General features: G+C 48.9%; 1 protein-coding gene across 2 annotated transcripts in view; it reads left to right on the top strand.

The window, feature by feature from the left end:
* The window catches only part of CELF2 (CUGBP Elav-like family member 2), a 626,712-nt gene that overhangs the window by 262,260 nt on the left and 337,240 nt on the right, over positions 1–27,212 (top strand). Inside the window, exon 1 of one of the 2 annotated variants that reach the window (XM_055147418.1) lies at positions 18,716–19,048. The exons of the other annotated variant lie outside the window; for it this stretch is intronic. Coding sequence (XP_055003393.1) covers positions 18,996–19,048 — 53 coding nt within the window. The 5' untranslated portion in view covers positions 18,716–18,995. Of the gene's footprint in view, positions 1–18,715; positions 19,049–27,212 lie in introns of those variants that run through there. 2 annotated transcript variants of the gene reach the window in all.

Below are 27,212 nucleotides of genomic sequence, written 5' to 3'. Positions count from 1 at the left end.
TTAGTGTGACTAACAGCAAGAGAAATTAGGAGAAAGGTCTAGACTTGAGGCTATATTTGGTGAGAAGCATTGGAAGGTTCCAGAAGAAAATAGCTGGAGCTAGTTTACGAGTTTCCCAGGGACCCTTTCCAGTCGATAAACTAGAAGGTAGTATGGCATCAAAAACTCTTGGAGAAGAAACACTTGTTCTTGTTAACCTCCAGATACATGACAGAAAAACGGAAATCTAAAGTTCTCTCTAAATCCAGTTACAACTGGACAGTCTAGAGTCTAGATTATATGTTTTTAAAATTTGGATTTAAGTAGTTAACTCAAAATGGTATGAATATAGTAATGAAACCATAGAGAGGTTATAAAACTGCATAAAATTAGTTGGGTCTCGATTCAAAGTTTTTCTTTTTCTATATTCTATTAATTTGCAAGGCAAACCTTTTAGAAACACATGCCAGATACTTCAGCCTGGTTCAAATCTGAACATTCACAAATGAGAATCTAAATCAATGAGTTTGGGATGTACCCAAGCGAACAGGTTGGATCCAGATTATCACCAAGGCAAATGGTGAGAAATTCTCTATCAACAGCCAAAAGCTGCAAACTCCCCATTTCTTCTTATTCCTCCGTAAGACCGAGCTATAGTGGAGAAGCTCTGGCTTCCCTCTAAATTGTCCCCATGAGATAATTAAACACAGATCCTTTATTTCCTCGGAAATCTCCCATATGGGTAAAGGATGTGAAAGATCAAGGCAACATATGTGAAAATGTGTCAAGTCAAAAGAAAACTCACTTATTTGAACATCTTAAAAAATAAAGATAAAAAAGAGTACCAGGGGAGTCATAAAAAGTTAGCTCTAGGCCAGGGAAGTGTTGCTTTTAATTTCTAGACAGTAGAAGAAAATTTAGCGCATGAATAACATTTCATTAAAATGGATCCCTTTAAAGATTTATAGTATCAGGTTCAAATGTGGGAGGGCAGAGTTGCAGCTCCTGGTGAAGGGCTGATTTAGCAGTGATCTGGGAAATGGGACCTCCCAGCCGCTGTACAAACACAGAGTGTCTTCCTCACCACAAACAGGGTGTGCATTTCAAAGAGGTCAGAAGCAAGGGAAGGGACAAGCAGATGTCAGTCAAGGCTCTTGGTATGTCCAGTGAGTGTCTCTGGGACGTGGCACATAACACGCTAAGGCCTGTCCAGGTGAAGGAAGAGATGCTGAGTAGAAGCACTTTCCTACTCAGCTCACCCCCAGGTGCCTTCAGCTTGACTTTGCAGCCGCACCGCCTGCCTCCTCTCAGGTACCCTGATTTCACTAGGCGATGGGACGCTTGACGGAGACGTGGCACGTACGGCCTCAGTCCCAGGGTGCAGCCTCACAGGGCCCATCACGAAGAACAAGTGATGGAGCAATTTCAGGCTCCCTCTTGGAGCAGGATGTTGAGCATGAACTTGGCTCATCTGCCTACCGGTTCTGCGTCTTTCGGCATTGGTCCATCTCAGCTGCATATTAGAATAATTCAAGAGAATATAGCATTGATTCTTCTGACAGCTCCGCTCCCACCCCCTGTTTTGTTACACTCTCTGCCGTTGCCGGGACCTTTGCCTGTTTCTCCACTCTCCCCTGTCCTTCTCCAGATGGGCTGACCACATTGGTCCAACCACATTTTCACGTTCATGGAAATAACAGGCCAAGATGGATGCAAACTCAAGGTCCGTCTACACCGGCCTTCCATACGTCCAGTGACTTTGCCAAAGAGTTGTCTCTTCGTGTGGGTTCCCTTTTCCCATCGGAAACCTTCATCGGACAACTCCGCATCATATTCGTGCCAGAAATAAAATTGCAAACATTGTAGAGGGAGAAGCTGAAGTGGAGGAGAGGACGAGGGAGGCCAGGGGACTCCCCTTGGGGACCACGCAGGCCCCTTGCCAGACCAGAAGTCAGATGGCAGCTGGCCAGGGAACAACTGGACGAGTGGTGAAGAGGTCACCATCAGATGACATGGGCCCCATGCTTGGAAGCCCCAGTGGTCTCCCATCATACTTGGACACCCCTCCTGGGTCTCAGTGTCTCCGTAATCCATCCATAACCCATCTGACTCCACTTACCCACCTTCTGCATTATTCTCCTGACAGCCCCAACGGTCTTTCTTTCTTTTCCTTCAAACACTCATGCTCATCCCACATTCATGTGTGTGTGTGTGTGTGTGAGAGAGAGAGAGAGTGAGAGAGAGACAGAGAGAGACACAAAGAGAGAGACAGAGAGAGAGCGAGCTTTGTCTGCTTTGCTTGTCTCCTGGTATTTGGAGCCATTTCTACCACAGCCAGGTCCTGTGAGCGCCCTCCGGGTGGGGAGTGCGTCTGGCCCCATCTCCAGCATGACCGCGGAGAGCTTGCCTCGCTCTCTGCATGCTCATGGGCCTGCCCTGTCCACACGCTGCCTCCCCTCCCCCTCCGTGAAGAAGCACCTTGCCTCTCCGCCCCCCTTTCTCTTTGCGCTTTGCTCCTTTCTGTCTCTCCCCTTGTCCTTTCCCCAACCCCTGCCTTCCTGCTGGCCCTGGAAGTGACACACACTCTGGCGGAGCTTGGCTCACGGTGGCCGGCCCTCCCGGCCAGGCCCTGCGCCCTCCCGGCCGGGCCCTGTGCGGCCGGCCCATGCCCTCCTGGCCCTGTCTTGCACACCTTCACTCCAGCAGCTCTCTGGAGCTGCTGCCCGCAGCCTTCCCACAAGGCTTGAGTTCAGACTGTCCCTGCAGAGGGTCAGGCATTTGTTGCTGCTTTAGTTCTTTCCCGAGACCCCGGAGCACTGTGGGGTCTGCAGATCTCTCTGCTGAGCCCCCCATCCAGCCATGGTCCTGCGTGATATTATCGAGGATTTTCTGCTTCTTGGGGGCTGGAGTCCCTCCCCCAGGCCCATCACTGGGCTCAGGGTTCCAGAGCACAGGAGGGTGACCCCGGGGCTGGGAGATAGGAAGGGAGGGTTTCTAGTAACTGTTTCCGCCTCAAACCCTAGTTTCTCTGGTAGTAGAAGTTTCTGAGGTCCTGTTTTGCCCTGTTCTGTTTTGCTTTGCTTTGTTTTTCTCAAGAGGGATAACCCACACTTCCTCTGAGGAAAAGAGCCTTTTAAGTCATCTATTTGGACATCTGATATGATTTAAGTCCTCCGGTTCTTTCTCTCTTGTTTATTGTAGTAGAGGCCAGAGTCAAGCCATCCCTTGGTGGAACTCCTAGCTCTGCCCAAGTCTGGAAGGGTGTCCCTGTCAGGAGTAAAGAATTTTGGGGACTCTAACTCTCGGCATTTTCACGGGCACTAGATGCAACAAATTTTTGCCTTGCCAGATTGGCAATGCGGCGTGGCCAGTGCAGAGACTTTTCTCCTCTGGGCCTCAGGAAGGGATGTGAGAGCAGAGGTGAACACTTGGAAGGAAACAGAAAACCAAGAGCTGCTTCTTTTCTTCTTTTTCTCCTCCTTCTCCTCCTCCTCCTCCCCCTCCTTTTCCCCCTCCTCCTCCTCATCTTCCTCTTACTTCTATTTCTCTTTCTCCCCATCTTCCTCCTATTCCTCCTCCTTCTCTTCTTCCTCCTTTTTCCTTTTCTCCTCCTTTCTCCCCTCTCTTCTCCTTCTCCTTCTCCTCCTTCTCCTCCTCCTCCTTCTTCTTCCACTTCTTCTTCTTCTTCTTCTTCTTCTTCTTCTTCTTCTTCTTCTTCTTCTTCTTCTTCTTCTTCTTCTTCTTCTTCTTCTTCTTCTTCTTCTTCTTCTTCTTCTTCTTCTTCTTCTTCTTCTTCTTCTTCTTCTTCTTCTATAGAATCATCATGAGATACAGTTACAGAGTTGCTCAAGATCAGGTTTGAGTCACACAATATTCCAATGCCCATCCCTTCACCAGAGTATATTTCCCATCACCAATGTCCAATTGCCTTGTGCGTTGCCATACTGATAGGTCATCATGTATCTATGCCACTTTACCTCCTTTCAACACTCCATTCTTGTCCAAAGTGATCATTTTCAACTATTATTGTCATATCTCTTCTCTGCCCTCCCAAAAACATATGGCACGCTTCTTCCCATGGACTGGTCTTCCTGGCCCTTGTTTATACTATCTTTGGGCATTATTCTCATGCTATGGAGATATTTTTACATCACACAAATGAGTGTGATCATTTTATGTCTATCCCTCTCCCTCTGAATTATTTCACTCAACGTGAGGCCCTCCATGTCCACCATGTATAAGCAAATCACATGACTTCACTTTTCCTAGTTGCTGCATAGTATTCCCTTATGTCGATGTAGCACAGTTTCTCTCTCTACAGGCCCCCTGTGCCCGAGGCATCCCTCACCTCGGCATGGCCCATCCGTCTCTCCTCCCTTCTCAGACTCTCAGCCCCAAGGTTCTCTCTAGCACGCTAACCTGCCTTTGCCTTCTATAGCCAGACTGTCCTCTTCTTTGTGATTTCAGCCCAGTAAGCCTAAGGTCAGGGTCTGTCATGAGTCAGGTGGGACCCTAATTTATTTGGGGGGATCAGTTGACATGGGTGGAGCTGGAAGCACCCGGGAAGAGCTGGTGCAGAGTGTACCCCCAGCCCCCAAAGGAACCGACCTTGAGAGCTCAGATCTCGGATGTGAGCCCTGGAAGTATGTGCCACTACCTTCCTGTGGGACTCTGTGGTGACATCCTGGGGAAGGGGCTCATTGCTCCTCCTGGAAGCCCTCCAGTGTCCTGAAGCCCCGAGCTTCCACCCTTCAGGCCTCAGCAGGGCAGCTCTGGAGAGAAAGGACTGGCTAGACCCTCAGACCTCTGCCTTGGGCCAGTGTTTCTGGGAGCTGGGTGGCCTGAGACCCTCAGCTTAAGGCCCCCACTGGGAGATTATATTTGTCCCCCTGCCGTGTACCCTTCCCCCTCCTGTCAGAGTTCACATGGGCAAGCTGGCATCTGAGCAGTCGAATGGTGCAAGTTTCTAGGGTGTAATTTGATCCTTGTAAGGTTTATGAGTCAAATTCCACTGCTTGGACAGCCCGAGTTATTGTGAAGGGAAGCCATTGGATAGGATAGCGGGTCCCTTAGCACACAAGTGAGCCCATCCATCCCCACCAGTGCCTGTGAGTGGCACTGTGAGGATGGTGACAGCGACTGGGGTGCACCCCCATCAGCCTGGAAGGGGTCCCCCCTTATAACTGTCCCTGCAGGTCTCGGGGGTCCAGAGCCTCCAGCCCAGAGTGATGGCCCGGTGGGAAAGTCTGGGATCGTGTGTGAGCCCGCCTGGTCAGTGACGTCCCACCCACACTTCCACCACAGACCCGAGACACCACAACTCAGGGTGGGTTCAAGCGTCCACAAAGGTGACACTCACGAGATGCTCCTGCCCATCACAGTAGAGGAATAAAAGTTTCCTCCTACTTGTCCCCTGAGAAATTTTGAGGCACACTGAGTATCCTGAGGAGACCATAGACACACACTCACATCACGGGGCACGTGCTTGGTTCACCCTCAGATTTAGATCCCAACTGTTGGAAGTCTCAATCATACCTTGAGATCTATCTCACGAAAATCCCTACAGAAGATAAATTCTTTTAAAAGGAAGCTACAGAGTAGGAACCCCAGCAATATTTCAGTATTTTTCAATCAGTCAAGACAGTATATTTTTTGTATCAGTGACTCAGAATGGATATCAAGTTACCGGAAGATAAATGGCCACTTTGTCTGCAGAAGTTTGCAGGAAATTAAGGAAACCATCGGGCGATGCACTACTGGGGCAATGCATTGCCACAGCGGTTGAAAGCTGCTGACGGCACTGGAAAGGAACCGGGGGAATAAGAAGTCTGACGCTGTGGAGTAGGGATTCCAACCTGGGGGTCTCAGAAACAGACCAAGGGCCAGAGGGATAGTGGGCAAAGTGCCCGCCTTGCATAAGCCGACTCTGGTTCTTCATAGGATCTCCTGAGCACCACCAAACTTGGGCCCTGAGCATAGAGCCCAAGTAAGTCCTGAGCACATTCAGGTGTGGCCCACCCCACCCCAAAGTGGTCCGTGCATGGACCAACAAACTTGAAATCACAGAAGCTGAGCCCCTCCCTCACATGTGATTCACTGCCATGGGTGTGGTCTGGCTTCGACTCCGTGATCATGGGGATTACGGAGACAGGAAACATTTTGGAAGCTCCCTCAGGGAGTCAAGAAGGTTGGAGGCTTGGGGACCTCTGCCAGGGCGTCCCCACCGGCTACTGCTACCTGCTTGGCGAGCCCATTGGAATTCCTTTGTCAACACACGCCATACATAGACATAAAGGAAAGGCTATAAACTTTTCACAGCAAACTCATCATCTTAGAAAAATATTTTCAAGTTTTCTAGTGGTTTGAGGTACCTGCTTTGAAGGGAGAAAGGTTGGACAAAATGGGGCAAAAACTATATGATGCAATGTGTTATAACTTTAATATGTGTTACATACTCAGTCATAAAGTTCCCTGTTGCATTTGTAATTACAAACTGACATATTCATTTTAACACTGTCAGCAAGCAATCAGAGTTCTCACTTTTTCACATTTCAGAGAGAAAAAAAAACTTAAAATTTGCTCTCATCTAAAAAAATTTTTCTCATTTTAAAGTTTCATATTAAGGCTTTTTTGAAAATGAATCAAACTATCTTCTAGTCTGATAATGTATGCCTGAGAGCTCAGATACACTGTTTTCATGCTATCAAAATTTGAAACAATTTAAGTTTTCTCTTTGTATTGAATACATTTTATAAAACAACATACTCCCAGAATTAGAAAAAAAAAACAATGACTGGTTAAAAATCAAAACCAGATTTTTTTGCTCTGTTTTTCCAATTTCCATGAAATAACAAGCTTTTTATAAACAGGAGAAACGGTCAAACAAGCTGGTTTCCAAGACCTCGCCCTTTCAACATCAGACACCCGGAGGGGGAGGTGTAGAAAGATTATTGTGCCGGAGTAACAGCGATTCTGCAATTAATTTGTTTCCAGCTTTGTGAAAAGCATTCTTTCTCCCTACATGAAGAGAGGGCTTTGTAGTTTTCGCCAGTTATTTTATCAGAGCCCTCCATCGGCAGAGCCCGTTACATTCTCTTCTGCCACATCGAGTACTGTACTTGGCTCCATTGCTTTTTCTCTTTTAATCCCCTTTTGTGAGGTTGACGGTCCAGAGAAGCTTGTGTGAAAGCAAAGGCCTAGCGGAGCTCACCTAAACCTTAAGCTTTCTTTCCTGCTCCGGGCCATGCCAATCCACCCATTATGGAATGTCTGAATATTTTAAATAATAAAAGATACCTGGGTCAGTGAACTCCCAGTGTGCCCTCCATAGACTGCAGGGGGAGGTTAGAAAATGACTTGGCTCTACCTGACCATTAATCTGGACAGTGGGGTCATTTGAAGAGAAAAGAGAGATGCTATTGAAATCAGGGCAGAAAAAGGGAGTAGCCCTATAGTTTTTTTTTAATTTTACAAATTTTGGGACACCTGCTTTTACCCAAAAGCTTCCTATGGTATACCAAAAAATGACTTCACAAATAATGAACTTATTTGTAATGATGTAACTGTGTGAATAGATTTAGAAAGATAAGATCAGAAATAAATTTCAGAACAGCAACCTTGGTTGTTTTCTAACTTTACATCTCCCAAAAGGATTACTAAGTAAATGCAAAGAAAATTAGAGAAGATCATAGTTTTCTGGTTATAGAAAGAGAAGCCAGAGCAATAGTCCAGTGGCTAAGGCACTTGCCTCGCACACGGCTGACCTGGGTTTGATCCCCAGCACCCCTTTTGGTCCCCTAAACCCCGAGCACCACCAGCAGTGATCCCTGAGTGTGAAGCCAGCAAAGCCACTCTGAGCACTGCTGAGAGTGAGCACCCCCCAAAAAAAATGGAAGAAAAGAAATATATGCTTGGCTAGAACTTAGAAAACAGAAAGGGTATAAAGAAAAACAAAAATTAAATTATGCCAGTAACTCTTGTTTTTGTATATTTCTAGTCATTTTTGCACACATGTAGCTTGTTTGATGAATATTGCCAATTAGATGTCTATCAAAGTGTTTTGTCGGGTCTTTGGTGGTAGATATAGACATGTTATTCAAAATTTTATTTATATGTGTAGAAAACTTAAGTCAGCTAATAGAAATTAGAATTCAATGGGGAAAAGAGAAAAAATACATAAAGAAGAAGTTAGGCTATGCCTGAAATGATAGAGGTATATGTAAGGCTCTGCATCCTCTCCATGACACTGCTGAGTTAGACACACCCCATTCTCACCCACAAAACAACATGGTGGCAAAAAGTGACCAAGTCCAAGAAAAGAAATCCAGGGCTGTAGCGATAGTACAGTGGGTAGGGTGTTTGCCTTGCATGCTGTCGACTGGGGTTCGATTCCCAGCATCCCGTATGGTCCCCCGAGCACCGCTAGGAATAATTCCTGAGTGCAAAGCCAGGAGTAACCTGTGTGAAACACTGGGTGTAACCAAAAAACCAGAAATCCAAGTGCTGTCATTCCTGAGCAGAGCACAGGATATGAGTCAGTGTCAACTTCCCGTGGCAGAAGAGACCGCAGTTGACTAGGGCGTCTGTCCTGGAAAGGGCATCTCTCCGACCAACCCACTCCCCTCTCTGCATGAGCCTTCACGGCAGGCTGAATTTCTCCAGAAAAATGGAGAAAGGAAGATTGTTGTACTTCAATCAGCCTCTTCTCTGTTACCTTCCTCGTGACGGTTCCCCTGTGGCCTGTTGGGAATCCAATTTCCAGTCCCTGGAGCAGTCCAGGATACCAGCAATACATTAGACTCTGCGTGTCAGGCTCTGCTGTTTCCACTTAGCTTATTTTGAAAGTCTTAAAGTTATTCCACTTTAACATGGCTTTAATGGCATCATAATATTCCATTTTATAACTAGAATATTCAGTACAGGACTATTTTCACTTTACCTTAAGTTTTTCAGGTTTCCCACTTGTCTCTCTTAGCTCATTGATGTAGTCTAGGTGGCAGTGAATATCCTTCTACACACATCTCAGAAACAAAGCTTTCAGAGCTGAAATTTATGGATCAAATACAAATATTAAAAAGCAACTTTATATATGTGTAAAACTTTGTATTCTATACATGCATACAAGCATACCACATTACTTTCTGGACAACGACCAAATTGGACCTCATTGTGGCATTATATATAATAATCTAAGGGATTTTATCAATTTGAAGACTAAAATATGTGTTGCTTTATTTAACTTGATCTTATTTGAGTCTTCTAGAGATTATATAGACGTGGTTTCATTGGAATTCTCTCACTACACTTTCTATTTTTGGCATTTGTGTTCATTTTTTCTGCTTCCAGATCCAGAATCTGTTCTGTTACGGAGTCTATGCTTCTACATTTGTTATTTCATGTGTCATGTTTTTAGCTTAGTATGGAGAACTTTTGTTTCCTTCATATTTTTAATCATTGCTTTTATTTAATTTTTTCTGTATAGCCACTTTTATTTAAAAGTCCAGAAACTACCAAGACAAAGATTTGCCTGCCCTCTATTTCCTTCAAATTTTCTAGGGTTTTCCTTTTTCATCTTTCTTTCTCCAATGTGTCTGATTTTCATTTTGATTTCTGATACAACTCCAGGATCTAATATTTTTGCTTCCCAAGAGTTCTCACAGTTTTAAAAATAGTATTAGTTTACTGATTGCTATCCAGTCCCTCTATTTATAGTTTACTTTCTTATTGATTAAATTTTATGTTTGAGGAATAAATACTTTAAGGTCTTTATTCTGTTCCAATAATGTGTTAACTTTTGTGTCATTAGAGTTCTATGACTATTATTGTTGTCTAGATATACTTTCTTTCCTCCTTTTCCTCCTTTTTTTCCTTCTTTTTTCCTCCTTTTTCTCTTCCTTCTTCTTCATCTCCTTCTCCTTCTTCTACTCCTCCCTTTTCTCCTCCACCTTCTTTTTCTCCTCCTCTTTCATGGGCGTAAACTCTCTCCTGGTCATACTAACTTTAATCTGAGTTTTGATTTATATGGGGCTAACATCCATCCCCTTGGGACTCCAGAAGTGCTCCCACAGTTTCTGCCCAGTACAAAGGCCTTGGATAGACTCCTCAGTGTCCCAGGGATAAGCCCAGGGCCTCTGCTGTCTGCCGTGATCTGGGAACTCAAGTGCTCGACCAAATTCTCTTCAACTCATGGGGATCAGCCATTGGAGTGTCTGGTAGAATTTCACTTAGGCTTTGAAAAAAGTTATTCCCTTCCTTCTGATTGTCAGTTGGAAGGGACCCCATATGTATGAGGTCTCTGATTTGGAGGATAGGGCTCAGGGCTGAGTGATCAGGGGACGCCCACCCTAGCTCAGAGACCCCTCCTGCCCACACACTAGTGAAGCCATCCCTGCTTTGTCCTCTGATGTCCCCCTCCTCTCTCTTGTGGAGACCCTTCGCCCCTAACTCAGGGCAGAAACCCCTTTCTCTCTGTTGCACCTTCCCAGCCTTTCAACATGCAAAGTATTGAAAGCACTTTTCCCTTCAAGAACTCTTTAATGCTGCGTCTCCCTTCTCTGCTGTTGTCACTGCTGCTGTTAGATCAACAGGGGGGCACACTTATACGTGGTTGGGGTCCCCCTGAAGGTCACTGTGGTGCTAACACAGTCGTGTAGCTCACAAGAGACTACATAGTCTTACACTGGGATCCAGTCTGGATCCAGTCTCAAGCAGCTAAGTTGCCCAATGTGAGCAGCAACTAGCATTAAACTTGAGCCTTGCACTTTTACCAGAGTCATCCCCAGGTGTCCTGGTGCTGTTGGTGACTCACCCTGCCTCAGGGGAAGCCCTGGGAGGCAGGTGGGGAATGCTCCCTTCTGCTTGATTTACTCACCTGTGCTACAATTCATACTGGTCCCTAAACTACAAATCCCCCTTGTTAAGTCTCCACAACCTCATAGGGTGCCCACAGGCTTGAACCATGCAAGAAATCCCTGTCTGCAGAGATACCGCAGCCTCCCATAGTTGTGTCTGACAAGCCCCCTTGCGTCTGTTTCCCAAACAGTCTGGAAATCAAGTATTCACATAGTATTTGTGTTGAACCGGGTGTTACAACTGATCTAGGGGTTACGTAAGCAGGAGGATTTTAAAGAGTCCTTTCAAACTCTACAGCATTTTATACAAAAGGCTTGAGAGTTCTGGGCTTTAGGTGTCCTTGGAGATTTTGGAACCAATTCCCCCCACCTGCCCCAAACCCATAAAAGGGACAAGTATTCACCTTAGATCACACAGTGCTTAGTTTAGTTTTGTATTCAAAACCCTCTTTAGATATCATTTCTTCACTGTTACCCAAGACTTTTAATCAGTACACATCTGAAGCTGGAAGGTAGACTGGGGACATCCAGGTGTTATTTGTTTATAACAATTGGGAGTAAGAATTTAAACTGAGGAGCAATTTTCCAGTGTATGTTTACGTGTGTATGGACTGGAGCTATAGCACAGCAGGTAGGGCATTTGCCTTGCACGCAGCCGACCCAGATTTGATTCCTCCATTGCTCTCCGAGAGCCTGACAAGCTACCGAGAGTATCCCACCCGCATGGGAGAGCCTGACAAGCTACCGAGAGTATCCCACCCGCATGGCAGAGCCTGGCACGCTACTAAGAGTATCCCACTCTCATGGCAGAGCCTGGCAAGCTACTAAGAGTATCCCACTCTCATGGCAGAGCCTGGCAAGCTCCCCGTGGCATATTCGATATGCCAAAAGCAGTAACAAGTCTCACAATGGAGACGTTACTGGTGCCCGCAAACAAAAATTGATGAGCAACGGGACGACAGTGCTCCAGTGCTCCAGTGCTATGTTTGCATGTGTTAATAATGCACTCAGGGAGTAGGGGTGACACTTTACATGCAGCTGTGTGATCGTTTCCTAGTAATTCCCTCTCTCGGGATTTCACCAAACTGTTGGTCTACGTGTACCGGGAACTGTGATCCCCTGCTGTGCCCGGCGGCGTGGCTCTGCCCAGTCCACACACTGGAAAATGCTCTGGCCCACTGAGGGATCACGTGACTGAAATCTGCCACGCCATCAGTTCAGGATCAATATTTCCGCCTGCTCTGCTCACCACCTGAGTTCCACATTATTCAGCATTTCAAGCTGTGTCCTCCAGTGTCACACCCTTTCATTTGTATCATTGTGTCTTGGGGTTCCCGGAGGATAGTAGTGGAGGGGTGACCTTTTCCTCCTGGCACTCAAGGGCACTCTTCCTGCCCGGGCAGCCTTGCATGACAAATTGAGTTGTCTCATTGGCTGGAAGTGAGACCATTGTGTTTTCACTTGCCTGGAAAGCTCACGGTCCCACTCTACCCCTGGTCAAGAGTTCTCTCTCCAACACCAACAGCCCGTTCAGGGCAAAGGAAACTGGGCAGGGCAGGATTTACTCCCTGGCCTGGGAGAACGAGACCACTGGTGTTGCCTTGGGAACTTCTCCGTTCTATGGAAGTAAGTCCGGCCACCAACAAAAGCTGGCTGGACATTTCAAAGGAAACCCCGGGAAGGCTTGGGAAATCTCATCTTCTATGGCAGAACAGGAGTTAAAATTCTGATCATGTTTCCCCATATTTATTTCAAATTTGGCCGGTGCTTCCTTGGCATGGCACAAGGAGTATCAGCCAGTGCACACGGCTGGGTATCTCTCACCTCTCTCCCTTCCTCACTTTTAAAACATGCCTGGCACAGATACAGCTCCCCAAGGGCCCCCATGCACACATGCGCGCACGCACACACACACACACACACACACACACACATATATATACATATATATATATATATATATATATATATATATATATATATATATACAGACCTCTTCCCAGTTTCATTGTTGTTGTTGCTTTTGAGGTTTCTTAGTTTGTTTGGGGGCCACACCTGACTATGCTCAGGGCTTACTCTTGACTCTTACTCATTCAGGAATTACTTCTGGCCATGTTTGGGAGACCATATGGGATGCCAGGAACTAGGCCCACTACATGCAAGGCAGCAAGGCAAATACACCCTACCTGCTCTACTATCACTCTGGCCTCATACCTTCCCAGTTGAAATTCATTCTTCCCTCCTTTTTAGCTAAGACTCCAAATAAAAATGTGTTCTTTCCCCTTGCTGTGCTTACCATTCTGAATTCCAAATTATTTAGTAGCACTGTAGCACTGTCATCCCGTTGTTTATCAATTTGCTCGAGCAGGCACCAGTAACGTCTCCATTGTGAGACTTGTTGTTACTGTTTTTGGCATATTGAATACACCATGAGTAGCTTTCAGGCTCTGCCATATGGGCCGGATACTCTCAGTGGCTTTCCGGGCTCTCCCAGATGGATGGAGGAATCGAATCCAGGTCAGCTGCATGCAAGGCAAATGCCCTACCTGCTGTGCTATCGCTCCAGCCCAAATTATTTAGTATTTCAGATAATTGTGGAGGGTCTGAGCTGCTGTGCCACAGACTCATCGCCTGCCGAGGCCAGACTCACCACACACCGGCTGCTCCCTCGGCTTACCTGGTTTCAGAGCCATCTCTTTCAAGACCCTTTAGAACTTCTTCATTTCCGTGAGAGCAGCTTTTTAAAAGTTTCCCATAATAGCAATTTTCAAGTCAGTAACAGAGTTAACGAAACATCTAGCCTTGTTCATACGCTTTTCATTGTATTGGGTGTTGTGAGCCAAATAGGGAAGCACTTGAAATTCCATTAAAGTTACATTCATTTATTTCTGAAAAGAAAAATGGTGGAAGGGGAAAGTTGTCTTTGGAAATTTGTCTCTATAGATAGACATCATTAAAGTATAGCAACAGACAACATGCGCTGCTTGTAGCTGAAGATGAATGGTTAACTATTCAGGTACAGATTTCTCAGAGTAAAATACAACATAGAAGGTAAAATCAAGAAAATGCAGCCTCTGTGTTCACCACCGTGACCTGCATGAATTTAATATGATAGAAAGAGAGGTGCCCCCAAATTTCACTAAGCACGTCCTCCAGGGTCGCCCAAGTCCACGTGACCTACCGACATTCACACACACACACACACACACACACACACACACACACACACACACACACACTACCAGCTCTCTGAAGACTGGCACATCCTGATTTCCAATATTTGAAGATAAAGTCAGAATTTAATCATCTCACTCACTGCTCTCTTGCAAAACTGACTTCAAATGGTGGCTTTTTATGTTTGGCTTATAACAACTAGGACAATAAGAAGCTTTAAGAACATTTTTAAAAAATCATTTTCATGGCCATTCAGCAACAGGCTTTCTGAAATAAAGCTCATGCTCACAGGACATTCTCACTGAATAGGGCTGAAGATTCAGCAGCTAACCCAGGGCTGCTTTGCTCAACTGAAGCTCATAAACAAAGCTCATGGTGTCTTTAGCATGTATGTCCCAGGAAATGTTTGGGGGCCCACAAACCCTAAAAGATGACCTGTTTTCTTGGAAATGAACTTTCACTAGATGTGTCCATTTCCATGGCCACCCAGTCCCGGTGTACTAATCGCCACTGTGGGTTGCTATGACAAACATGTGCAGCTCCACCCTATTTCGAGGGTCATGAATCAGTGCCCACACCTCTGAGCTCACTCCTTCTGCCAATTTCAAGACTCTGGCACCCAGCAAGCCTGGGGGTCTCCTACACTGGATTGCATTTCCAAGAAGTACATTCAGCTTCTTCAAGGAAGAGAAAACTGAACCCTCAAGAAGGGAAGAGCTGCCATCAGAGACAGGATCTCCTGATACCATAAAGAAGACAATTTCCCAGAAGTAACAGAATCTGCAAAGGGTATGGGATCATAGTTCCATGTCCAAGGTGAAGATGTGGAAGATAAACACAGAAAGATGAAAAAAGAACAGAAGTAAATCTGTTTCTTACCTAGCTAGGAGGCATGTTGGCTGCATGGTTGGTTAAGTGATTTGATGGTTGGTTGGTTAGTTGGTTGGTTGGTTGGTTGGTTGGTTAGTTGGTTGGTTGTATGGGTGGGTGATTGGCTGGTTTGTAGTTGGTTTGTTGTGTGGGTGGGTGATTTGCTGGTTGGTGTTTTGTTGGTTGGGTGATGGACTGGTTGGTGGTTGGTGGTTGGGTGATTGACTAGTTGGTTGGTTGAGAGGGTGGGTGACTGGCTGGTTGGTTGGTTGACTATCTGACAGGATGACTGGTTGGTTGGCTGGTTAGCTTTTCTGTTTTGTAATTCCTGGCTATTAGGCAATAGATTTTTTTTATGGGAGAAAAATTTCCTGGGAGATTATACCTGTCTTGTGGAAGCTGTGTTTAATAACTGGGCAAACTTCTGCCGATGTGAATGCTACATTCTCTGCTCATACTTCCAGGTTTGGCCATCCCTGGTCCTTCTCTGGGGTGGCCAGAAATGCCCTCCAGTACTTTGTGGAGCCCACTGGGCTGCTGTCTCCCAGCTCCCTCTCAGGACGTCCTCCCAGGGCACGTCTGGTATAGGTTGCAGGCTGCTTGGCTGCTGCTGGGGTTCCTGACTGAAGTTCTGCCTTTCATGGTTTCCCAGGGGGCCAGTGTGTGGGACCCTCAGGCTGACTGCTGGGTTTCCTTGGAGGGAAGAGGTTCTCTCAGGGCATTGTTCTGGGTTTGGGATATGTATTGTATTTTCTGTCCTTGGGAAGAGGGAGGAACTGCCTATACTGGTCAGCTGAGAGGAGAACGAGGCGTTCTGTTCTGAGCACATTTCAGCTACTGCTCCAACTCTGGTTTCACTGCTAAGAGCTGACTTTGAAAAGCCATTAAACAGCAACAAAATAACATGAATTTTCAAAGAGCGAATTTTACAAAATAGAAATTAAAGAAGACAAATGAAACCAAATCTTCTCATTTGTACTGTAAAGTGAAAGAAAATGGCATTTTGGCGACCCCAGTTCCTCATGGCTAAACTAGCCTTTGTATTTGCTGTATACAGTTCCTCATGGCTAAACTAGCCTTTGTATTTGCTGTATAGAAGGGATATTGTGATTGCTTTTCCTAAGTTTTCTTCTTAACTCACAATGTGTCGGTCTAGTTTTGAACAGGGCAGAACTTTTGTTTGTTTTTGTACATCTTCACTGTTGAAGTTAAATGAATGCATCCTTGGATGACCTGTTGGTGGGAAATGGATCTGTTTAATATTAGCCTGTCCAGAGCAAGTATGAGTTGCTTGGGGGACAGAGAAAAGAACATTTGCAATATATGCCACATCAGTTGACCTAGAGCCCATTTGGGAAACATGGGGTCCTCAGAGTTAAGAAAGAGGGAAGGAAGCAAGACGCTCATCCACTTAGGACTCAATACAATTTAAACAAGGTCTTTGCCCTCTTCCACCCCCTGGAAGTGGGTTTCACAGGGGACCCCTCTGGGTTAGTCTCTCGGATGCCTCAGAATTGCAGGCCAGAGACTTTTCTGTTCCCTCTGACTGCCTGAACCTTGTCTCAGCCCCACTCTGATCTCCGAACTGACTCCCAAACTGATCCTGGACTGGCAGGGGCAAGTGGGTGCCCGCTCTGGTGTGGCCAGCCCTGTGAGCTCGGATCAGTGGCTTGCCAACTGCTGCGGGGTTCTCCTTAGCATGCATGAAAGAGTCAGGGACACGGTGGGACAGAATGATGCTGGTATGTACTTATCAACAGATTCTGTCTGAGGACGCTATATAATGAATCAGATCTAAAGAAATCTGAGCCATTCCCCGGGTGGGCACCTGAGCTTTTCTCTGTTTCTGGACCTGAGCTTGGCTTGACGAAGCTTTCTTCTACTTCCTTTACGAACATCTGTGAAGGCCAAAGAGATCATCCGGAGGCTAAAGTACATGCCATGCATGCAGTCAACCCCAGATCCGTCCCCCACCAAAACCCACCAGGTGTGGCCCAAGAAATCCCAACAGCACAGAGCTGTGCACCACCACATCCATAGCCCTTGCAATGGAACTATTGGCCCAATTGGCTGGAATTGCCTCCAGTAGGCCTCTGGACCTACTCAGCACCATTTGGGGGACCCCCCATCTCAAGAAAAGTTTGTAAAAAGACTGCAGCTTTAAAACACTACTTCATCACTTACAAGCTGTGTTTTGTTCTTTTGTCCTTTGGCAGGAAGCCAACTCCCTTCTCCTCTCTCACCCATTAACCCTGAATTCCAAGGGGGAACCACTCACCCCCCTGCCTTCCCCAGATCTGAATTCAGCGGGTGCTGGGGGGTCTGAGATAGGGCGGATGTTGTGAGAGTCACAGAAATGGCTTCTTTATCACCTCTTCTTTTGAAAGTTGACTTCCTAAAGGGAGAACGACTCTTCCAGTGATCTGAGCGTTCAGAACGCTTTGGAGGTAAGCTACACACACACACTATTATCATCACCCACATTTGGTGAAGTGCTCTCCGGGATTAAAAGCGTTATGTAAATGTTTACACATCATTCCCCATCATTCCCCGTGACCCGTGAGCCAGAGCGGGACAGCGGAGACGCCCCGGGAGGAGCAGGAAGCCCCGAGAGGCCATGACATTGGCCAAAGGTAGGAATTTTGCTGGAATTTGAGCGCAGAGATGGTGGCGTTTGGGAGGAGCATCATTTTATAGCCGTCAAGGGAAGTGGGAAGTGCCTGTGACTGTAAAAGCGAAAGGGACTCGCAGCTAAGCGCTCTCGGACTATTTTAAGATCCCGGATGGGCTCCCGGGAGACCAGGGAACTGGAGTGGTGGGGTAGGGAGGGACGGGACAGTGGGGGGCACGTGGAGCTATGGAGGTACAGTGCCGGCAAAGCAGCAGTGACCACATCCTGCCCTCCAGGGACCCAGGGAAGAGCCGCTTCTTCCTCAGCCTCCATTGGTACCCTCCCCTGGCTGGCAGGAGGGACTGGGTGAGACACTGCATCACACCTCAAATCTGTCTGCTTCCCCATGGGTGAAGTCGTAGCGTGGGACACACGTGTCATTAACAACACTTCCTAAATTATCTCAGTGCAAGTGACCAATGCCCCAGCTCGTGTCTAGGCTGGCGTCAGGATTTGACTGGCCCCAGAAGCTGATATTGCTGCCCATGATCTGGGTTTGCAGGTCAGTGGGGGGAGGGTTCTGTTCTGGAGGACTCCCAGCTCTGCCAGATCCAGTCTCTTCCATCCACACAGCTCCTCGTGTGCTCAGACACAGCCCGCACAGCCAGGGGGGAAAGCGTCCCCCAGAGGCTTCCCCAGCCCTGGCGGGTCTCAGCTCACGGGGGAAAGCTGTTCAGCTTTAAACCCGGCACAGCAGATACGCGAGCGCCGGGAGAGGCCGCACGCCCAGCTCACTTAGTGCGGAGAGATCCTGCATTCTGCACTCCCCCTTTCACGTTCCTTAAAACACGAGCAAGGGAGGGAGGAGGGGCGGGGAGGAGTGGAGCAGCATCTCTTGCCAGAAAACAGTCGACCCGAGCTTGTTAGCAGCCCGTGTCCAAAATATTTTTTAAAAAGCAAATCCTAACCGTTGTGGAGTCACAGCCGCGGAGGGAAGCTCAGAGCCTGATGTTAGGGTCCCAGAACTCACGCCCCCCGAAAGAGGGAAGGAAGAAACACCAAGCAGCCTTCTGACGGAATATGAGAGCGAAATCTCGGAGGCAGGAGAAATGCCCCCCAGGAGAGAAGACTGCAGCTCGCAGTAATCTGTAAATGATTGCTGGTAAAGTCTCCGGGCTTCAGGCTTGATCTGTGTTTGTTCCAAAAGAAAGCCAAGGAGGACGGTGTTAATAAAGAGAGATTTAACTGAGAGCTGTGCTTGGAATAAAGTGGGCTACAGAAAGGTCAAATTTGATCAGTTGGAGCAGATTACAAGGGCTTTAAAAGGTGGTGTGGAGAAATGAGCCCGAGCTGGGAAGTAATATAGCACGGGATTGATTTGGGGGGTGGAGAAAAGCCAGGACAAGTGCTTATCAGTCTTGAAGGAGGAAGAGCCGGCCCAGCAGCCTCCGCCACCCCATCCCTCTCCCCTCCTCCCGGCCTCCGAGTCGCCTTCAGCTGCCTCTTAGACAATGGTTTCCTTAATCTCTGACTTGGACCCCCTGAAAGACTGGAAAGTTCTAAGGTAGGCCTGCTTTTCTTTCTCTCCCAGGCGGGCTCAGCACCCGGTCGCCACCCAGCCAGGAGCCCAAGGCCAAGGGTGGCCTGGGCCCGGTGGGTCTCCCAGACACCCGGATGTGTAGCTGGGAACGCGGGGGTCTGCGCGAGGGCACCCAGCAGGCAGGGACCCCCGGACGGGGTTCTCCCGGCATCTCCCCGCAGCAGCTCCTGCCAGCCCCGCTCCCGCCTCCACATCAGTGCAGGTGGTTTCGAGGGAGGGCACGAGACTCGAAAGAGTCCAGGGGGCCGTGGCAGGTGTCGGCCTCCGGTGGGCAGAGGGGTTTCCAGGCAACGTTCTCGCAGCCTCCGGAGGGACTGGGAGGGGAGGCACCACACACGGGCCGGCTGCCTCCCGGGTCTGGTTTAGAAACGCTGGTCCGGGAGGAACACAGCGGCCCTGGGCACTGCCAGGGGAGGGTGTGCCAGCTGAGGTCTGTCTTGGCACACTCCGGGCCAAGCGTCTTCCTCCCAGAGCCCGGAAATGAAGACGGGACTCCAGCTGGGGGGTCCAGGGCCACTCCTGGGAGAAGGTGCACAGCAAAGGGCCCCCTTGGCAGGGGGAGAAATACTCAATTGAGAGATTTGCATGAAAAGGGGTTCGAGCCAGTGTCCTGCTTCCCAAGAGATCCATCCCAGGCGCAGTCCTGCTGGAACCAGAGCTCGTTCCCCGAAGGGTGCTTGGCTGGCTCCGGGACCTCCCTCCTGCCAGGAGCTGTGAGCTGCTTAACCCTTCCTTATCTCCCCGTCATGAGCGACTGTCGTGGCTTTTAAAAAGAGCAGCGTTCCAGAGAAAAACAAAGACTCGCCCTCAGCAGGGCCAGCAGCCTCCATCTTTCTGCTCTCTGTTTAGTTCCTCTATCGCCTTCTAGAACCTCGTGTGTGTGTTTGTGCGTCACAGAGCTTCTGCCATTTTATTGTGATCTTTTTCCAGTAAATGGTAAATGTATTTCCATGGTTTTGCCTATTTTTCATAACCACAATTCTAAAGACTAAAATATCATGATGCTGTTCGGTTGTTCGGTTAATATTGTTCACTCATTTACCCTGTTTGCTGAAAGTGTGTCTTGGAAATGCTGGACATTTGTAGTAACAACACAAGGAATATCTCCTTGCCTGTCGCTTTTAGTTTTCTTTAAATAATTGCCAGGATTTCTAGTTGATAAAGCAAGAGCATCTTTCCCTTCAGTTATATTTTCTTCTGATTGCAGGTTTAAATTTTTTAATTGAGTAGTTCTATGGACATATGGCTGTGGATAGTTCTATGGTACAACCTTGAGAATAAAATTCAATATTTCTGGACTGGGAACTCTAATTTCTAAAATTGAGATATCTCATGAGTACTTTAAACATTCTTCTCGGTGATTAAATTTATTATTAATATTATCACACAAGTGGCTAAGGCTGGCCCTCGCTCTGAGAAAGTCTATGTGATTATAATAAAAATATCTCCCTCCAATAGCCTTTTTTAGATAATGAGCCAGAGTCTTAAACCATTTAAAAATCAGTAGAAAAGTGACCTGTCGCCTAAATGTGTCCCCAATGGAAGTGAAACTTCCTGGTCTGAGAGTGTGCGGCCCCAGGTGGGTCAGTGCAGGCTGGGACCAGACAGATTCCACAGGGCCGGCCCACCACCGAGTCCCTTCTATTTGCTTCACAACTTGGCAGGCGTTACTCCAGCAACGCTTTAACTCTCTGTGCTCCTTTCCCAGGGGAAAGCGTTCTGGAAGGGGTATGGTTTTGTGTTGCGTTCTGAACCCCCTGTTTGTGATTAGGGAGCCGTGGGCCCATTCTGACCCCATCTACTTCCAGCCGTTCATCTCTGTCTCTCACATGGGAGCGCAGCATGAGAGAGTCTTATGCATGGCAGGAGGTGAGGACGTGGCACCTTCTAATGCCACCCACGGGTGGCCCTGATACGTGTCTCCAGAGAGGAGAGACCCCCCCCCCCCATTGCAGACTTGATCCGACACAGGGCCCAGCCCTGCTCCAATGCGTGCCTGAGAATTACGTGTGGTCTCCTGTGGCTGGAGATTTTCCATGGGCCCTGGAATAGTGTGTGTGTGTGTGTGTGTGTGTGTGTGTGTGTGTGTGTGTGTGTGTGTGGAGGGGGGGTGGCTTAGGGCTTGCGGCTCAGAGCTGGGGCCTTACCTATCACTTCTCAAATGTGAACACTAGGCTCCATTGTTGAGTTTGTTTAAGCCACGGACTTGGTGTTTCAGGTGCTTTCTGCTTCAGATACAAGTCGAGGTCATGCCCTTTTCTCAAGAGCTCCGTGGCATCACGACGTCCATGAGCCCCTTTGCCGAATGGAGAAACTCACACTGGTCAGGGTTGTTGGCTGTTGCAGTTGTTGTCGATCTCAGTGGGGCAGAAGAGAAACCTCAAGTGCCCCCAAAAGACAAGCCAAGGATTTCCCAAACCCTGACTGTCCTTTTGTCCACCGAGGGGCAGGGAAGCCAAAATACAAAAGCCTCTCTCAGAAGTACCAGCTCAGCCCAATGGGGGAAGCACCCTTAGCTCTGTTCCTCCCTCGTCAGGCTTTCCCCTCTGCGAGCGCCAGTCCCCCAGGGCAGCAGCTAGAAGAGAGATTCTGGGGACCGCAGCGATAGCAAGGTGGGCAAGGCGATTGCCTTGCGTGCAGCCAACCCAGATTTAATCCCTGGTGTCCCATATGGTCTCCTGAGCCTGCCAGGAGTGATCCCTGAGCACAGAGTTGGGAGTAAATCGTAAATCCATGGGGTATAGTCCAAAACAAACAAACAAAAAAAAGAGAGCGAGAGAGAGCCTCTGAGAGAGAGGGCCTCTGAGAGAGAGGGCCTCTGAGAGAGAGGGCCTCTGAGAGAGAGGGTCTCTGAGAGAGAGGGTCTCTGAGAGAGAGCGAGAGAGAGCCTCTGAGAGAGAGGGCCTCTGAGAGAGGCGTCGCGTGTCTCAGGTGCTCGCGATGGTGGTGCCCTTACTGTGCCGTTGTTGTTGCTGACCTCGTCCTGTGTCCAGAGGATTTAAGCTCTGGCAGAGGTTTGCGTGGTGGCCCTGAGCCTTGAGGTGAGGAGCGGGAGGATGAAGCCTAGTTTCAGGCCTTCTCTAAGGGGGTCTCAGAAGTGTCGCTGTGGTGGCGAGACACAGCTGGACTCAGAAGAGCGTGAGCGCGAGCCCCAGGGGTACGGAATCCAAGCGTGCCCCCGACAGAGCCCGAGCGCTGCCCCTCCCCTGGGAGAGCGTGGGTGGCAAACGGTGCTCTCTCGGCGTGGGGTCCGAGAGCCCCTCTGCAGAAGCGTCTAGAAAGCCCCTAGCAAGGGCTGGGAACACAGACGACGCTCATCAGCGTCCTCGGGCACGTGGCTCCCCTCTTCCTGCCACCCCTTCCCGGCGCCTTCGTCCCCCTTGGGCCTCTTCAGCGTGTGCCCTGCCCCCCATCTCCCCTGCTTTCAGTGGCTCAGCTCGGGACTGGTCAGACTGTGAGCACACAACAGCCACCAGTTCTCAGACTGGGAGCTGGGGGGTCCTCTCCAAAGTCTCACTCCCCCGAAGGGCCAGACCCTCACCAGCGCCCGGGCCTCGGCCCTCCTCCCATCCTGCTGTCAGCTCGTGCGTGAGGAGGACGGGGACCTCCTAAGGGGCCTCCCCACCTCCTCCCCGGCTCCAGTTTCCACGCAAGAGGCGCGATAACAAATCCTGTGACTTCTGGTTCAGAACTTCCCTTTGCTCCTGGCCTAAAGCCCAGACCCTCACTTCTGGGACCCCTACCTGGCGCCTCTGCCTCCCAGGCCTTTCCTCCTGCTCTCCCCACCACCCGTGTGCCTCCACCCCTCTGCCTCCTTTCTGGGAGTCAAACACACCAAGCTTCTTCGGGCCTCGCCATATCTGCTCCCGCTTCCTCCTGGAAAACTTTTCATCAGCTATTTGATCCTCTTTCTCATCCAAGGTTCAGCTCAGATGTCACCTCCTCATTGAAGTCTTCCCTGCCTGCCCAGTTGAAAGTCACCACCATCACATCTCTGCCCGATAAACTGCATCAGATGAAACCTGTGTATGATGCCACTGCTTAATCTTTGTGCCAAGAGAAGCAGGAGGGTTAAGGCACGCTCTTCGTGTTCTGGTGACACCAGTTCAGTCCCAGTACCAGATGGTCCCCGCACATGGACAGCCTCACCCCTGGAGACCTCTGACAGCTGCCAGGGTGGCTCAGGTTGTTCCCAGCACCACAGGGTGCAAGCAGCACCTGCCTTCATGGTTGCTCCAGAATCGCCAGGAGCAACCCAAGGGCCTCCGGACACTGATTGAGAGTCCCCCCTCAAAGAGATTGAAAAATAAAATTGTCACTGTTAACTGCCTTGGCCCATTAAAAGCAACCAAGAGATTCTCATCAGAGTATTGACATACTTGCCCCCCCATGGCTATTTTCTCTCCCCTCCTTCTTCTGTCCCCTCAGGTGAGAAACTGTGGTCTATATGAGTAACTGTGGTTACCCAACACCCGAAATAATTCCTGGCATATAATAGGCGCTGAGTGAACAAATGGAGAAATGAGGCAGTCAGTGCCTGCCTCTCACATCTGACTTTGCGTTTCACGCCGCAGAATCTCCAAATCTGTTGTTCCTCCTCTGACTGCGGTAGAGTGGGTGCTGGGAGCAATGAGTGATTCCAAAAGCCCAGGTTCATCGCCCCTCCTTCGGGGTCTCATCTCTTCCAATCAGTGGAGCATCTGGATTTGATGGCCTGGAACCATTGTCGATTCTGAGAACCTAATAGGAACTTATTATTGGAGTAGAATTCATTCTTTATGTTGTTGCTACAGTTGTTGCTGTTGTTTTGGGGCACATCCAGCAGTGCTCAGGAATTACTCCTGACTCCGCACTCAAGGGTCACTCCCAGAGGGCTCAGGGGACCATGTGGGATGCCAGGGATCAAACCTGGGCCAACTGCGTGCAAGGCAAGCACCTACCTGCTGTACTTTGGCTCAAGCCCTAGAATTCATTCTTTCTGTACATGAGATTGTACTTGGGCAGGGATTGGCAAACTTGTCGTGCAACGCACCAGATTTGCATCATCTCTCTGGACCCTACTCTGCTCTGCCCTTCCAGAATAAAGCAGCCATAGATAGTCTGTCCAAAAATGAGCAGGGATGCAAGCCAATAAAACTTTATTGACAAAAACAGCCAGTGGGCTGCCCTTGACATGGGCTCTATTGTCATCCACTGTCTAGACTCATGAGTTGACCCACAGGAGAGAGAAGTGGTCTTGACAGCTAGCTGGAGAGATGTTTCTAAACCTACATGGCAAAGTGCTTGTCATAAACCTGTCTCGTAATTGGGGGAGAAATTAAAAGGCGCCTTGGTGATGTTTCAAAGATCAGAAATGCTTCAGATCTTGATCTCATAGCGATGGTTCTAGTCTGGAGAAAATGAGTAGCTCACCACACGCCTCGGCTGGCTGGAGGAGCCTTGACACTGTAACGAAGCACACTTCTGCCCATTTCCGGGGCCTGTGAGGAAGCCTCACTAATGAGAACAGCACATGGAGAGGGCAAAGAACAGACTGATGTGCTTTAGGCCCTGCGCGGCTCAGTCCTCTCCTGTTCATTGCTTTCTCTCGCTCATTTAGTAGACATTTCCCTTTCCTGGGCCTGGTAAATCTCCTAAAATGAATTCCAAGTGCATGGAGGCAAGTCTGCCATGTGACTTTGAATGAAAGCCAAGTGTAGCTACGCTTCTGCACATGTCGTCCTGATGCCCAGGTGAGCACAGGTCACCCGGAACCTCCGCTGGGGTCCCCTGAGGGTGGATCAGCCATGGCGGATCTGGGAAGAATCTTCCTAGAATAGCACCTGAGAGAGAGCATGCCCCGGGCCCGCCAGCGCACTCCAGGCTTGCAAACATCCCCATTAAGCCTGAAGACCACGCCTCGGCGTTGGTGCTGTTGTTCCTGCTTCCATAGCGTAGACGTGGGGGCTGCTTCCTCTAAGCTGGAGCACTTGATGTGAATGTGACATGTGACATAGCAGCTGTCCTTGGCATGTTGGCAAACGGGACAGTGCGGCATCTTCACCATGCCACAGATGGGGAAAAAATCGCACCCCTCTATTTTCCCTTGGCCATGGGAATATTCGCAGATTTAAGGTGCAGTTGCTGATAAGTCCTTCATCGGTCTTAGAAAGAGGAGTAGGAAACAGAAAGCTCCCCCACTACCAATTCTTTATAATAGACTACACGATGCCACTTAAATAATTTTGTAGGGAGTAATCTCCTGTTCCTCCCCCATTAACTAATAACCCGTGGGAAAATAGTCACTTGGCCGTCATTCCACCCTCCCCCTATCCACGAGAGCTGTTCCCCCACCCGCATCCCAATGCGCTGAAGTAACAGTTTCAAGGACAAGACCCACAAGTCCAGATTGTTTGAAATCTCTACTAGAAGCAGCACAAGAGCTCCAGCGCCACCAGACCAGAAACCACTGGGAAACTCTTTTCCTGAAACACAAAGGAGCCTCACCTGCACTGTTACTCTGCCCTTCGGGAAGAGACGGCAAAATGTGGCATTTGCCCTGGAGTTCAAATATGTGCTCAGGCTGCAAGTCCCAAACCCCAGAATCCTGTCTCCTAGGGCCTGGGTTTCTTGACGGTTTTCCACCCAGCCCCACTTCTGACCTTGTCTCCTTCTGGCCCCCAGCCGTACTAGTTCTACCATTTGTGGGTCCCACTTGGGTCATCTTGGGGGCCCACCAAGGGGCCAGGTGAGGCCCAACTGGGAAACGCTTCTCTAAAGGAGATTTCCAGGCTGTCCCCATACAGAGCCCATCGCCTGTCTTCCCCCACCCCCACACTCACACACCACTGGGAGGCGCCACAAGAGAACATGCGCCCCCCAGCCCCCCCCCGCCCCGGCCCAACAGGAGTCCACTCCCAAACACCGTTCTTTTACCCAATACACACGTGCTGCCGGCAAAACTATCCTATCCTTCAGCACAAAGGCTGAATACTCCTTAATTCCATCGGTGACTGCCCATGTGAGCTTCACCTCTGTCCATTCCAGGTCTTGGTAACTGCAGAACCAGGCTTTGAACCCAGCCGGGCACCGGGGTCATTTGTAAGGTCCACCTTACAGATGGAAGTGGAAGCAGATTCTACCCCCAGGATCACCTACAATCTAGAAAATGACGCGACCAGTGCCAGGCAGAACAAAGAAATGCCTCTCCCGGGATTCAAGGCCGCAGCCCCGGCCCGCATCCCTTCCCTGTGCGGCTGAGTTTTTCTCGAGGCAAAGCAATTCTCTTTATATTGATCCTCATTTTCTTTCCAGCTCTCCTTGTCCCTGTCCTTCTGGAGAGCTGATGGACTAAGCCACAGAGCCGTCTTCAGATGTGCGGGCTCCCCACTGGGGCTGTGACAGGACTCACCTGCTGCGGGAATGTGTCTTGCTGACACGGGCGGGCATTGGCGACTCCCCGGCCAGTCCGGCGAGGTGGAGCTGGCCATCCATCCTGCTCGCAGGTGCTCCGGTGAGCCAGGGCTGTAGAACTCCATTCGCCTTCTCATTGCCCTCGTTTTTCATTCTTATAGAGACGCAAATGTCTGAGCCAGAAAGAATCATCAGAGGCCCGTGGAAACAGCAGTCTTAGATATTTTATCATGTTTCCTGGTGGGTGAGTGAAAGATTTCCTAGACTGAAAAACGCTTTTAAGTTCGGTATTTACAGATGGAACTTGACGCGGATTCCGGAGTTCAGACACGCAACCTGCCTTCCCTGCCGATACCAACATCGTTATTGAGGGCTCAGAGCTAGAACATTCTCCCTTTTTCTCCCTAAAAACACAGGTGATTCGTAGGGCAGAGCTCACCCAAACCCTGCATGTAACATTCCCAAGCGGCTTCTTCAAATAGGCCACTTGCCCCTTTAGAATTTCTTCAACCTTTAGTTATGTCATTCCAGTGCTCATTTAGGATGGTGGGCGCAATGTGCATTTTTTTTCATTTGTTGGGTGGGTTTGGTGACCAACATCCAGCGAGTTCAGGGCTTTCTTTCTCTTGGTTCTGTGCTCAGGCTCTCTCCTGCTGGGGAGAGATGGGAACTGTATGTGGTGCCGAGGGTCAAACCCAGGTCAGCTCTGTGCAAGGCCAGAACTGAAACTCCTCTC

The sequence above is a fragment of the Sorex araneus genome, chromosome 9, assembly GCF_027595985.1.
Source record: "Sorex araneus isolate mSorAra2 chromosome 9, mSorAra2.pri, whole genome shotgun sequence".
NCBI classification, from domain to species: Eukaryota; Metazoa; Chordata; class Mammalia; order Eulipotyphla; family Soricidae; genus Sorex; species Sorex araneus.
This window is presented reverse-complemented; position numbering and strand designations above follow the sequence as displayed.